The sequence below is a fragment of the Gavialis gangeticus genome, unplaced genomic scaffold, assembly GCF_001723915.1.
Source record: "Gavialis gangeticus isolate Ggan-Ray unplaced genomic scaffold, GavGan_comp1, whole genome shotgun sequence".
NCBI classification, from domain to species: domain Eukaryota; kingdom Metazoa; phylum Chordata; order Crocodylia; family Gavialidae; genus Gavialis; species Gavialis gangeticus.
Genome location: NW_017728983.1, coordinates 4,662,527 through 4,676,187, shown reverse-complemented (window position 1 = coordinate 4,676,187; position 13,661 = coordinate 4,662,527). Strand labels below are relative to the sequence as shown.

Sequence of the window (13,661 nt, the reverse complement as noted above, 5' to 3'; positions counted from 1 at the left end):
CCAGCTTGTGACCGTTGTTCCTGGTCACTCCTTGCGGCGCTCGGGGGAACAGGGACTCCCCCAGCACCTGCTGATCCCCCCTAACCAGTTTATAACAGGCCACAAGATCCCCCCCTCAGCCTTCTCTTTTGAAGGCTGAACAGGTTCAGGTCCCGCAACCTTTCCTCATAGGAACTACCCTGGTGTCCCTTGATCATACGAGTGGCCCTCCTCTGCCTCCCTTCCAGTTCTACCTTGCAGATAAAATAGAAAGACAGACCTTCCTTCCAGTTCTACCTTCCAGGTTCCATTTGGATCAGGAGAACCATAACAATACTGTTGTTTTTATGGGGGTTGTATTAAAGGAATCCAAACTTAATTTCCTTATCTTCCAAGTCACATCACAAGAAAAAATGTCACTTATTAACCAGTCTTTTGCAATGCCCAAAAGTTATGAATAATCTGTACATTTTTATATAGTAGCCCTGACAATTATGTCTATTGCCAAGTTAACCTTAGGAATGTATTCCCTCTACTAGAATATATGAGAGTGTAAACACTTAAACTGCCAGGTAAACACTAGTGCCATCTTTTTCTTACTTTAACATTTCCACCCTGCTGCGTGAGTGCCAGAGACCCTTCTTGCCCTTCTATGCATGCTCTAATAAAGGCCATATTTAATTTCACCCACCCCTGTAGTTTTGCTTTGCCTGAAAGGTAGGTATGGATTGGGCATAATTTCTGCCAAATCCTGCCTATAGTAACCAAAGAGTACATCAGACTTAAATGGTCTTTTTTCTTGATAAATTGGCTCCAGCATCTCACTATCCAGTAGGTATTCAGCTTAGTCTTTCAGAAGTAAGTAATGTTGCAACCATGTTGATTCTTATTAGAATTCAGAAATTCTCTGAACAATTGACTGACTTCTCATTCCCAATGCTTTCAAATGAAACAATTATTAGAACTGTATGGCAGTTTTGAATCTGAAAAACAGTGATCGTAAAGAGGATTCTGATGGTGAGTGATCTTTCTCTTGCCACAGATTTACACACGATCTGTAATTGACCCCATCCCTGCACCAGCTGGTGATACTTGTGTTGATAATGCTGTCAGGTCAGCTGACAAGCAGAAAAAGAAGACCAAAATGTCTGATGAAGAGATTATGGAAAAACTACGTAAGTGATTTTTATTTTTTTTTAAAGCTTCTGTAGTATTGAGGTTCTGTAGTGACTTACTGAGCCCTTTACTTACAACTGGTAATGCCTGTTGGAGTTTCTTTTAAAAGATAGCAATCAATTTTATTTAGTCAAAATCTGAGTTTGTCACAAAAAAAGTTTCATCTGTATTGGGTCTTGGCTCATTTCTCCTAGGCAGCATATTGACAACTAAGTCTTGATGCCATTATTCCCATTTTCAGAACATAGCAAGTGCCATGTTGGGTCACACCAATGGTCCATCTAGCTCAGTATCCTGTCCCTGACTGGAAGGGCTGGATGCTGTAGTGGGAGAGCATTGAAGCAGATCTCTAGAGATCCCTGTTCAGTATCCTTCCTGCCATCCACTGTTATTGTGTTAAAGATGCCTGAGGAAACGACTCCAACCCTTCTGATCAATGGCCATTAATAGATCTAGCATCCATGAATTTATCTGGTCCTTTTTTAAACCTGGTTATGTCATCTGCCTCCACACCCTTCTGTGGGAATGAATTCCAAAAATTAACTGTGTGTTGCATAAAAAAGTAAAGATAATATTGCAGCTATGATAAATTATTCAGTATCTTTGGACTATTCCCATTGGTAACACCAAACCTAGTACACTTTTGCTGTTAGGTTTCTAATCTTTATAGGTGAAACTATACTATTGTAGCCAAATTTTGACAGGCAACTGCAAACTTTACAATTGGCTTCCTAATTACTGGATTAATTATGAGCATCTTATCAGGTTTTATATGTTGTATGTAATTTAAGGTGCTGTTGAAGAGTAGACCATTAATGATAGTTTTTAATATTGAAACTGTTTAATACTAAAGTTGAAAGAATGTCTTCCACTCTAATAGTGAAGGAACACTTCCTAAAGCACTGGTTGATCCAGGATTTTTGTGGAAACTTTTTTAGGCACTATCGTAAGCATAGGTGATCCCAAGAAAAAATATACCAGATACGAAAAAATTGGCCAGGGGTGAGTATTTGTAAACATGTAATGTAATATTTCTTTGGAACTTATAGTGAACCAGTATTAAAGATGATGTGCTATTCTCTTTCAGTGGTTGTCATTTAGTCATTATTTACCTGGGTGGAGATGTCTTTGTAGATTTATATAAATAATAACCAGGTGCAGTATACATTAAAAAATGGTAGAGGTTCTGAACTGCTTCCTTTAATGTACATCTGTAATGCCAAAATATGTCTTCCTGGGTAGAGATCATTTTTTGATTGGCTGGAGTAAAGTTGCCAAAACATATTTATTTCTGTTAATTTGTCAGTCTTTTTCTCCTACTCATGAGAAGTTTGTCTATTTTTGTAATGTTATGGCTAGTGAAAAGCTGAGGATTAAAGAATGCAAGACCTTCCTTACCCAGTTAAGGTGCTATCAGTCTAGAGTTAACTGCTTTAGTATTCCCATTAAACATTTCAATGTAAAAGGTCAGTGGAAAGGTGACTTCAGATATAATTTGCTCAGTTGTTTTAACTAAACATAATTCTAGCTCTGTTTATTTCCCTTCCCAACATATTTCTGTAGTGGGTTACTTCATTCTTCACCAAAAGTATAGTGGAAGGTAATTGTCCGACTTAACTGGTCTTTGGGAATAGCACAGGGTTTAGGGATGTGCACATATTCAGTGGGAAAGAAGTAGTTTGTAAAATATGGAAGAGGGTGAGCCTGTATGACTAGTGTGTGCTGTTGGGATTTATATTCAATTAATTATCCTTACCTCAGCATCCTGCTTGCTTATGACACTGATCTTCTAGGCAGGCAAAACAGAAAAAAAATTTGCCTTTGGGATCTGCCCATTCATGTATATGCGTATTAGATGTGATATCTTAGTCACACATTTTGTCTTCACAGGGCTTCAGGTACAGTTTTTACAGCTATTGATGTGGCGACAGGGCAAGAGGTAAGATCTGTGTGCTTTCTAATAGTGGGAGTTCCTTTTCTGTTTACTCAATTCCAAGACAAAGGTTTTCTTCCCCTGTCTAACATGGGAGGGGGCTGGGGTGGTAGAAAGCCCCTTATCTTTGATTTGAGTACAAGGTGGCTACTGTGGCTGGAGCTGGAGCCAAAGCCCCAACTCTGGGTTGAGGCTGGATCTACAGCTGCTGCCTACCACCCCCCATCTGTCCCCCTGTTGTCTCTTACCCCATAGTCTCTGCTGCTTGGCCTGTCTCCCCCACCCCCTTGCTTACCCTCTGGCCCCAATCCAGCCCAAAACACAGAGCACATGTTTACTCCAGCCCCAGCCTGGCCTGGTAACCACTGTTGTGGTGACAGCAGCTCCACCTGGGCCCCAGAGCAAGCACATGTTCCCTGTTCTGGGCTGGATCAGGACCCAGGGGTTAAGCAGGGATGGGAACAGGCAGAGGCTACAGGGTGATGGGAGGGGGGTGGGGTGGGCAGCAGGCAGCTGTTGTGGATCCAGGGGTAGGGAGGCAGAGGTGGTGGGGAGTGCAAATGCTAGTTGGGGACAAGGGGCAGGGGGGTACAAAGTGTTTGGGGAACAGGGCTCAAGCTATGTGAACTCCCCTACCCCCCACAGTCTCCCTACTGCCTTCCTGTTGCCTGCCCACTGCCACTGCTTCCCCTGCTGCAGTGGTGGGGTGACAAATTTAAAATGACCCTCCAATAATTTGGTTCTGTATGTGGAAAATTATTAAAAAATTGCACATTTTCTGTGTACAGAATCTAATTATTGTCAGGGTTGAGGGGTCATCCATCTTAAATTTAGTCATTTTGGATCTGTCTAAATATAGTAAGTTTTCATTTTATACATGTCAGAAATGATCTTTAGTAGGTTTCTTACCAGTGACTCCTATCTCTGGCACCAACTCCCTGTAGAATATTTGTCATAGTCATTTGTAACAGTACATGCCTTGTTTTGTGGCAATCAGATGATGAATGCTAAAAATAGGGTTTTGTCTTTCTGCTGAACATCATTTCACTGCCTTTGCTTTTCAGAGTTGTGGTTTTTTAAAACTGCTTAAATGTTAAGTATTGTGCACAGTATAGTTTTGGATTCTCACTCGAAATTCTGCATTTCATCTTGCAGACCTGTCCTTCAGCCCGTTTTGATATTTGTGACCTTGATATTCTTGGAAAGAATTTCTACATGCATGATTTTTTTTTCTTATTAGACTACCTTTTTCCGGTTCCTTTCCTATTGATCAGTCTTAGCACAGGTTACTTTCAGGTCATCTGGCAGAGGTGATTGCATAGTCGTCATTTTTAAATTGTTAAAACTTCAGTGTCCCATTTCTTTTGATGTTTTCCCTTGAACATCTGTCATTACTACGCTGCCTTCCTCATCTTAAAAACAAGCTATTATCGGCTGCTTTCTAAATTAAGATTTCAATGAACTGCTTTATCTGTCAGTCTTGCCTCTTCATTTTTGGCACTTTGAATGTTTTTTTTGAAACTTGGTGAAAGATTCTCAATTATGGTTTTATCTCTTTTCTTTAGAGCCATTAGCACCTTCCTATCTGATATTTCCCACCTACAAAAATAGTGATGCTTTAGACTCAAGGATGAGGAACTTCATCACCAGCTACTTCTACTAGTATCACAGACAAATACTCTATCTTGATTAAATTTATAATAATTTCACAGTTGTGCAGACCTACTTGCCTTTACTTATCACACACTAAAGCATTTCATGCCATCTATTACAAAATCCAATTTCTGCATTTCTTTTTGTAGCCTGTATATGCTGCTTCTGATGAATCCAGCATTTGGTATCTTACCGTCTTCCCTTTCTTCAGCAGTGAAATGGTTTTCAATGTGGCTTTTTTACCTTATTGGAATTCTTCATGCTTCAGAAAATACCATCATCTTGGGTCACTGACAGCTGTTAATTTAATCATGTAATGGGATCTAAGAAATTTTTTCTTTGATCCCAACCATCACACTTCTGACATGTCAGATCTTGAACATTTGGTGTGGCAGGATGTATTATCGTTGGGTTGTGGGACAATTCTTCAGATCCTACTGTGTGTCTGACCATTGCATCCATGATGGATGTGGAGAGCTGGGGATTGGGGAGCTCCCCAATACTCAGCTCCCTGTGTTGCAGACCATTGAACTGCACCTGCAGCCACGTGTTTAAATTAATGTATAATGCAAGCCAGCCACAAAGCTGTTCCATGTTAAATGTTGAGAGGGCAGAACATGGATTTCCATGACGTGGAACATCTTTGTTACTGGTTTGCCATTTTTATTGTTGTTTGACCATGTGGTTTCTTGAAGTTTATCACATGATTAACAGGTTACATTTATCATATAGTTAACATCTGCCAGGGACAGTAGAATAGGTAAGGCTCCTGACACATGTTAAGACAATTGTGGTAATGAGGTTTGAGGAATTGTTTTGTCCTCTCTCCAAAATTGCATGACCTGCCATGCCAGATGTGTGTAGCAGGTTGCACAGTTTTGCAGATTTGGCACAAAATTCCTCAAACCCCAACCTCATGGCTGCCACTACCAGCTTCCAGCATGTGGGGAGCCCTGTGTCAGGCACCTAAAGGGCTTCCTTGGTGCAGGCAGGCTTCCTGCCTTGCTTTGCAGTCTGTACATGAGCTGAAAAGCAAGGCACTTGGAAGCTTTGTATGCAGCTGGGGAGTGGGGAGCTCCTGGTATCCCAGCTGCCTGTGCCAAGCATGGTGATGTGATACATGCAGCTGCAGCTTCCATGTGAATATGTGGCTCCTAGCTACAGTCCTGCTTTTTAAAGGTGCAGGGTACCATGAACCTGACTTCAGGGAGTGCTCTTTAAAGCTTCCTGGGCACTGGGAAGAGTTGGACACCACACACTTGGTGTCTTGGTCTGAGCACATGGGGTAATCTAAATGGCATGAATGTAGGCACACTTTTAAAAAACTCCTCTGCTGGGACCCATGGTCTGGGGTACCTGAAGCTGTGAAGCAAGGAGGAGCTCCCATGTTCCCCACCTGCTGCTTCCATGGGTGCCCCAGGAACTTAGAAAGGGGGGTGACTGTGTCCCAGATCCTAGGGCTCTCCCATACCAGATCCTAGTGTTCAGCTGAGTGTTGAGGTCAGTCTGGACATGCCACACCTTCAATTTAGGGCATGATAGAAATGAGCCACAAAGATATACATTATATGTGAAACATTTTTGTGGCTCATTTAAAACCAATTTATATCATGATAACATTGTAATGTGTGGCAGGGTTACTATTTATGGTGTGATTGACACCCTAATTGCACCGTAAGTGTAACATGTGCCAGGGTGCTGTTGTCTGTCACTAGAAAATAGTTTCAATTCTGGAGGTGACTACATGTCAGACCAATAGGGCATTCTTCCTGTACCTGTCTTGAGTATGAAGACATCTGCTTCTAGCTTTTAGATGAACTGGTATTCTTGGCAAGAAGAATACAATAGCTACTAACTCCTTCATCTCAAATTCTCAATCTGAGTTTTCTTTCCACCAATGGTCATTATGTTGATATCACACCAAACTTCTTTGCTCCTTGTCTTGTTTTGCTTTGCTTTGAAAGTTCAGTGATTTGCTATCCAAGTGCTCAGTCTCTTGAACTGTAGCTTCAGCCTTTGCTCCTCACATCTTGCCACACTTTTGCTTCCCAAAATAACTTATCCAAACACCAGTCTGTTCAGAACAAAACATAAGCAGCAATCTCATTGCCTCCTCTTAAAAAGGCATATGCTGTCTGTTGCTTCCCTAAACTAAGCACTAATGTTCATTGCCAAGTCTGTTGCTGGCTGCTTGTCTGACTGATTTAATGTAGATCCTCTAAACACTTCCTACCCTGTGGCACTGACTATTTCTCTGCTGCTCTATTTACTATCCTACAAGTGCACGCGCTTGGTGTAAGTTGCACATTGGTAAGTTGGGATGGAAGCAGAGTTGAGAGCAGGAAATGTAGTTAATGGGAGAAAGCTTGAGGGCATAAAATCAAGCAGGCCTCTCTAGTGTCTTGTCACCTCAGACTCTCCTATTTCTTTTATGCTATAACCTTATTTTTTCTCCTATCCTGCTGTAAATTATTCCTGCCTGCACCAGCAATGACTTTTTGATGTGTAATTTAGGTCACTATTTGTCACTTCAGGGCAGCAAGCCAGATGCAGAATTGTCAAATTTTCTCTTTCTACCTTACTGACCTGCTATGCATTTTTAACCACAGTGCCGAACCCGTGTTTGTATATTGCTGGCAGGTAGCAAGTTACTGAACAGTTTGATGTGGCATCCCTTTCTGTAATGACACCCCAGACACTTTCTAGTCTGCTGTCCTCATCACCCAGTTTTAACACGTAAAAATTAGAGTAAACTTAGGTTGTAACTAATTGACATTCCAATTTGTAATTTGCTGCCTCTTCTTTTTTCAGGTTGCTATCAAGCAGATAAACCTACAGAAACAGCCCAAGAAGGAGTTGATTATTAATGAGATCCTTGTAATGAAAGAGTTAAAGAACCCCAACATAGTGAACTTCTTAGACAGGTAAATACTGAGAATGGTTTTTCCCTTTTTACCGGGTTAAAATCTTGGAATCCTCACATTCCTATATATGCCTGCCATTCCTGTACCTCAAATTTACTTTTTCTGTTTTCACAAGCAAATTGGATCTTGTGAGAGCTTGTATTGACAACTATCCAAGAAAAAGCTGAAGACTATTGCATTGAGTGCACTATTGGTGACCCATTACTAAATCGATACCCCCAGAGAAGATGAGAAAGGACTGGTGCTCCTGAAAGTGCCCTGTTTTAGATGAGGTGGAAAATGGCACCCTGCCCAGCTAGCCAATAAATATTATTTAACATTTTGATATGAGTAGGTGTTCAGCTTTAAAGCCTGAATTCCTGGCTACTTAACAAAAATCAACTTTCTGTGCTACCTGTCCTGAACAGTAATAATTATAGAATATTTTTTGTAATATACAAATAGTACAGAATTTATATTTTTTGCAGAACTCATATAGAATTATACAGACATTTATATATTATATACAGAATAATTTCTTTAACACACATTTATTTTTCAGTTTGGATTCTCATTTGATACCAAATGAGCATATTCTTTATTTTCTGTATTTTAGTTACCTGGTAGGAGATGAATTGTTTGTTGTGATGGAGTATCTAGCTGGAGGGTCACTCACAGATGTTGTTACAGAAACATGCATGGATGAAGCTCAGATTGCTGCTGTTTGCAGAGAGGTGGGTATTTTTTGTTTGTAAAAGGTTTAAAAGCACAGTCTTTCTTCCTCATTTTTTGGAACATTTACCTTACAAGTCAGTACAAGAACTGATGATGCATCCAGTCTGTATTTAACATCGTTAACAATGCAAAGAGAAGGGCAGTAAGCAATGCTTTTCAACTAAACTTGAAGATTAAAGCTAGTTGGGAAGAACTGCTGGCACGAGTGAGTATAGAAAGCACACTAAGATCACAAATAGCAAAATGGGATTCACTCAAAAAATGCGACCCAAAAACAGAAGAAAAGTAATTCAAAACAGATTCTCAATGAGAGACCAAACCTAGAAAGTGGAGTGCAGAGAGAGGGTAAAAGGGCAATTACAAATTTATACTTAATTTGTTGTTTGTTGTATAGTAAAACAGGAAAGTCAGTGGAGTTCTGGACTAATTACATAGAAGCTCAGATCATAGTGTAAGCATCTTTTTTGTTTTTTAACATCTGGAATATTGTGGTCAGTTAATAGAAAGTTGTTGATAGACTGGATAGGATTCAGAGAAGAGCAGTAAGAAGTTTGGAGTTAATACTTTATAAAGAAAGATTGTTGAGGCATAAAACTATAAGCATTGAGATGGTACAAATCAAGAGAAATCTGGTTGTACGTAAGAGTATATAGCAAAGTGTAATCAGAGTTGAAAATGCAGGAAGACTAGATTAGAGATCTTAATCCGGAGTATTTCAGGCTGTGGAAACATTCTCCAAAATGAAGAGGTGGCATATCCATTGCATAGAATGTTTAAAGTAGACTAGACAAACCAAAGGAAAAAATCCTACGTTGGCATGGGGGTGGGCTGGATTACTGTGCCTTTTTCCCTCTCCAATAGGTTGTTCTTTAGTTTATACAGCCATGGAATTATGTGCAGCCAAAATTTCTTTGTGGGTTTCTCAGATATTTTCCGAACAAGAACTTATAGCTATAAGCTTTGCTTATAGCTATAATGGTCTCAGGTTCAGATGATGTAACCTCTGAGCAGAAGTCAGATATAGCTGACATCACATTTTTTTTTTCTTTTTTTTTTTTTCCTGTTGCCCTGAGTCAGTGTCAGTCCAGTACAGACTCAATTTATCATCAAGGTAATTGCATTGCTTACTGTGCAGGGAGAAGGCATCGTTTTTAAAAGCCAGTTAGATTGTATCAGAGGGGTATCTGCTTTGATGACTCACTAGAAGGGATGGTGCGGGAAACAAGCTTGTACCTTAACATGTATAGACAGATAATTACTTCCTGAGAACCAGAGTTGCCTCACTTGAAAATACAGGAAGAACAGTAACTGCTGGCAGTAAGAGAAGATAAAATTTCCAAGGATAGGTCAAATGTCAACAAGAACGTGGAAAAAAAATATTGTTGCATAGATATTTCCAGTTTACTGTTATTTCATGTATATTTTATTTTCCAGGGAGTTTGTCCTGTTTATCATTTTTTCTTTGCCAAATTGTTGCTCTTTTTGGTTCCATTATTGTTGTAGCCTTCAAGGGCTGAGCAACCTTTAGGGAAATCCAGTTCAAATATGGAAGTATTCCCCAAATTCTATGTGAGAATCTTTTAAGTAATTTCAAAGTAAAACTTGCCTTTCTTTTAAAACATGCAGCTTTTAGCACTTACAAAGCAGATGTTTGATGCTAAATTCCCAACTTGTGGGTATTACCTTTTTAATAGCTAAAATTTCCAGAGAAGGCCTTAACTCATAGCAGCAGTACAAACAGTAGAATGAAGGATTAATGAAGAATGTTGGATTTCTAGCCAGTAGAATCGGTGAAGAGGTGTCAAGGATGGCTACTGATCAAAGTGATTTCCATAAAAATCATATAACTAGAAAAAAACAGTTAATATCTTTAAGCAGGAATTTGGCTCCACAGCTTTAATCTTCTGAAGACTTGATTTTCTTTTGTAGATTTTGAGGAGTAAAAATCAAGCCATGTTTGAAGAAAATAAGTGTGAAAAGGTTTAAGTTATGAATTCATATCAGCCCGATTGGACATTTCCTTAACTTCTATAGCTTCATCCCTTCCAAGATCTATATTGTTCTTCGCTATTCTGTATTTTGTATAGATGTTAAAAACAACTGGGCAAAGGGTTTAGACTTAGTGGCTTCAAGACCAGCTTGACATCTAGATCTCATTAAGATTCTACAGAACAAGCCAAGACTGGAGAGGAGGGAACATTTTAAAAATATATAAATGACAAGTACACAATTAAGTTGTTTACAGTTTCCACATTGAATGTAATTGTAAACTGCATCTAACTCTTTGAGTGTGCAAGAAGCTGCTCACTGTTTGATTCAAAATTTGTACTTTCCAAGGATAGTGGTTCAAGGTAACTTAGTAAAATCAAAACTACTTTTCTAAATCAAGCAAGGACACTAATATTTAATGAGGAAGTTCACTCAACTTTTCTAAAGTTCGCCATGTTGTATAAACTGCATTTTACAATGAAAAGTAAAATAGTTTGCATAGTACCAGAGCTTGTAAATAATGAAGCATTTTAAGTTTCAGTGGGATTCCACCAAACCAATCCTATTAGTTGATCAGGAATAGTCAATAACTCGAAAGCTGTGGAAAAAAATTACACTTAGCTAAGTTAAAGTCCTTAAAAATTTTGTGATGTGTGGCCTGTTAGGACGTTTATTGTTCATTCTGAGATGATAGTAACAAGGAAATAATGCATTCTTTGGGGCTGAAGAACAGTCTTTGACCTCCATGATTTTTGGATGTTAATATTGATGTTTGTTGCTCAGCTCTTGAGCTTCCTCTGCTGGATACTTAAAGAAATAACTGCTGCATTTTTGTTTTGAATGCTATTTCTGCACATAAATTTCACTTTTGTATTAACAGTAAAAATTGTTTTGCATGTGATCAACATTGTTTTTTCCTTCTGTACAGTGTTTGCAGGCACTAGAGTTTCTACATGCCAACCAGGTCATCCACAGAGATATTAAGAGTGACAATGTGCTTTTAGGAATGGATGGATCTGTTAAGCTCAGTGAGTGCCTGATAATTATTTTTCCCTGCTTTCCCTTTTAAATAAACTTGGCAATGGCAAGTATACATTGGTAAAAGGGTAGTTGACAGTGAATTTCAGAAATCATATTTTGCAATGAAGAACAAATTTTTACACACAATATTTAACTTTGTAATTCTGAGCATTTGAAAGTTATTGACTGCAGGTGTATTAAGCAGGAAGGATAGTTACATAAACTTGCTACCACATGAATGCATTTGTTAATGTAAATTAGCCTGCAATATGAAGTGAGGCAAAGATGCCAAAGATTGCAAGAGAAGAAAGCTGGAGCTTATTACAGATGCATTACAAGCTCTTTATATAGTGCACAGTTTTTGTAAATTATGACAGTCTGTTTACAAGGGCAACCACAACTTGAACTTTGCACCCGATGATACTGCATTTATGTTGCAGTTAATATCTAAAGGCTGCAACCAGGCTGGGTTTCACTTTGATGGATTTTGTGTTTGTAACAGTTGATGAAACTTGCTGAAAAGTGAACCATCAAAGTAAAACATAGAATCTTGTTGCAGTCAGTTGCGTATGATGCATTTGACAGCTCTTTGCATGTAGTAAGTCACTTCCTCCCATTGGGTGCTCCCTGAAGCAAGTGGGGAAAGGAAAGCATCTCAAAGTTGAGATGTGAATGTAAAACCACACAAAGAAATTGTTAGGAATGCTTAGTAGGACAGGCATTATTTACCCATTGAACACCTATAACCATGCTAAGTGCTACATACATACCTAAAATGATTTGGGATGGCATTTTTGCAGCTGCTTATGGGATTTGGAAGGGGAGCAGCTTTGGAAAGTTCTGTCAGCGCTCTGTTTCCTAAAGAACTTTCATTCTAGTTCCAGCCATTGGCGTTTTTTTTAAACAGCGTTTATAAGCTGTAGTGGGGAAGTGCAAGTCAAGGCTGTAAGATAATGTGGTTATTCAAGTATATTATGTGCACTTGATAGTGTAGAGGGTCCTGTTATGTTCACAAGACTGTGGATGTTTTTATAAACTGAATATGTGTGGGACTGTTTTTAATGAGGTGATAACTAGAGAAGGGGAGAAAGCTAGCAGAGGATGGGGAAAGTCAAGAAAGGACAGGGACATGGTTAAGGATTGGTTTGGAAAGGAGCAGCTGTGAAGAAGTAGTAGCCCTTGAGAGGGTAAAGAAGACTGAGGCAAATAGCTACATGAGGTAGGGACAAGCACATGTTAACTCTAAAACCCTGCTCTAAGAAGCAGGTGACACTATAACAAGTAAATATCAGTTCCTTATTGGTGAAACAGGGTGGATAGGCAGTTATCCTCCCTTTGATTTGCAAGGTAGGTCTGTAGTGAGAAAGTTGGTACACAGGCCTGTTCTAAGCTTCTGCAGTCCTGGTTTCTGAAAAGCTGGTGGTGTGGACTCTCGTCTAAGAGAACAGGTTAGCCAGCTGCTTGCAGAGTTTCTGAGCATGGCTTCAGTCTCAGAATTGGTACTGTGGGTGACAGTGTCTTTTAGGATTTCTTACTCTTTGCTCATGGGGATGGGGAATGGGTGAGATACCACAGCAAGCAGCTGTCCTTGCACAGTCTACAAGATACGTTTTTCCACTTGCTGTAAATTTATCACATCTTAACACTACATTTTCTTATGCCCAAATATAATAACACCCAAACACTGTTAAAATTTTTTGCTGGTGAGACCACCTAACTTGCGTGTATATTTTGGAAAACTCTTCTGTGTTGAAGAGTCTTTATTTTTCTGTGTTGTATCTGACCCAATCATAAGAAAATGCATTTCTCCATGAGGTGGAGACCCTGAATGCACCATCAAAATGAGTCTGGTTTAATGTCCTCTTCAACAGTCTCTTTGTCCAAGTAAAGATGGTAGTTTTCCAAGCTTTTTCTGGTTGAAAAAACTTGCTTAAGCAAGATCACAGTAGCTTCCTATACCTAAAGGTTCATTTCCATTCAGATACCGAAGCTGGTAACTACAGAAATACATACTGAAATAATTTGTCTAGCAGTGCAGGAGGTGTCGTAGTTGCTTCACTGTATTACGCAGCTTAGTACAAAGTTGGTACAAGTACACAAAATTGTCTTCCCATAGGTTCAACTTAGTCCCTTTTTGTCTGTTGACAGTCTGGTCAGTTTGAAGAGGAATTAACAAGAACATCTCTCTTTTCTAGAACACCACAAATAGTCTGGTTTAAAAAAAACAACCCCAAACCTACAGGTTAGGGAACTCCCCTCTTGTCAGCACGGAG

The 13,661-nt window shown here is 39.3% G+C and overlaps 1 protein-coding gene across 3 annotated transcripts in view; it reads left to right on the top strand.

Moving 5' to 3' along the window:
- PAK2 (p21 (RAC1) activated kinase 2) overlaps positions 1–13,661 on the top strand; it is a 98,896-nt gene that overhangs the window by 66,789 nt on the left and 18,446 nt on the right. For all 3 annotated transcript variants that reach the window (XM_019513075.1, XM_019513068.1, XM_019513085.1), the window contains exons 7-12: positions 1,022–1,154; positions 2,094–2,157; positions 3,046–3,094; positions 7,553–7,665; positions 8,261–8,378; positions 11,297–11,396. In XM_019513075.1, coding sequence (XP_019368620.1) covers positions 1,022–1,154; positions 2,094–2,157; positions 3,046–3,094; positions 7,553–7,665; positions 8,261–8,378; positions 11,297–11,396 — 577 coding nt within the window. The remainder of the gene's footprint in view (positions 1–1,021; positions 1,155–2,093; positions 2,158–3,045; positions 3,095–7,552; positions 7,666–8,260; positions 8,379–11,296; positions 11,397–13,661) is intronic.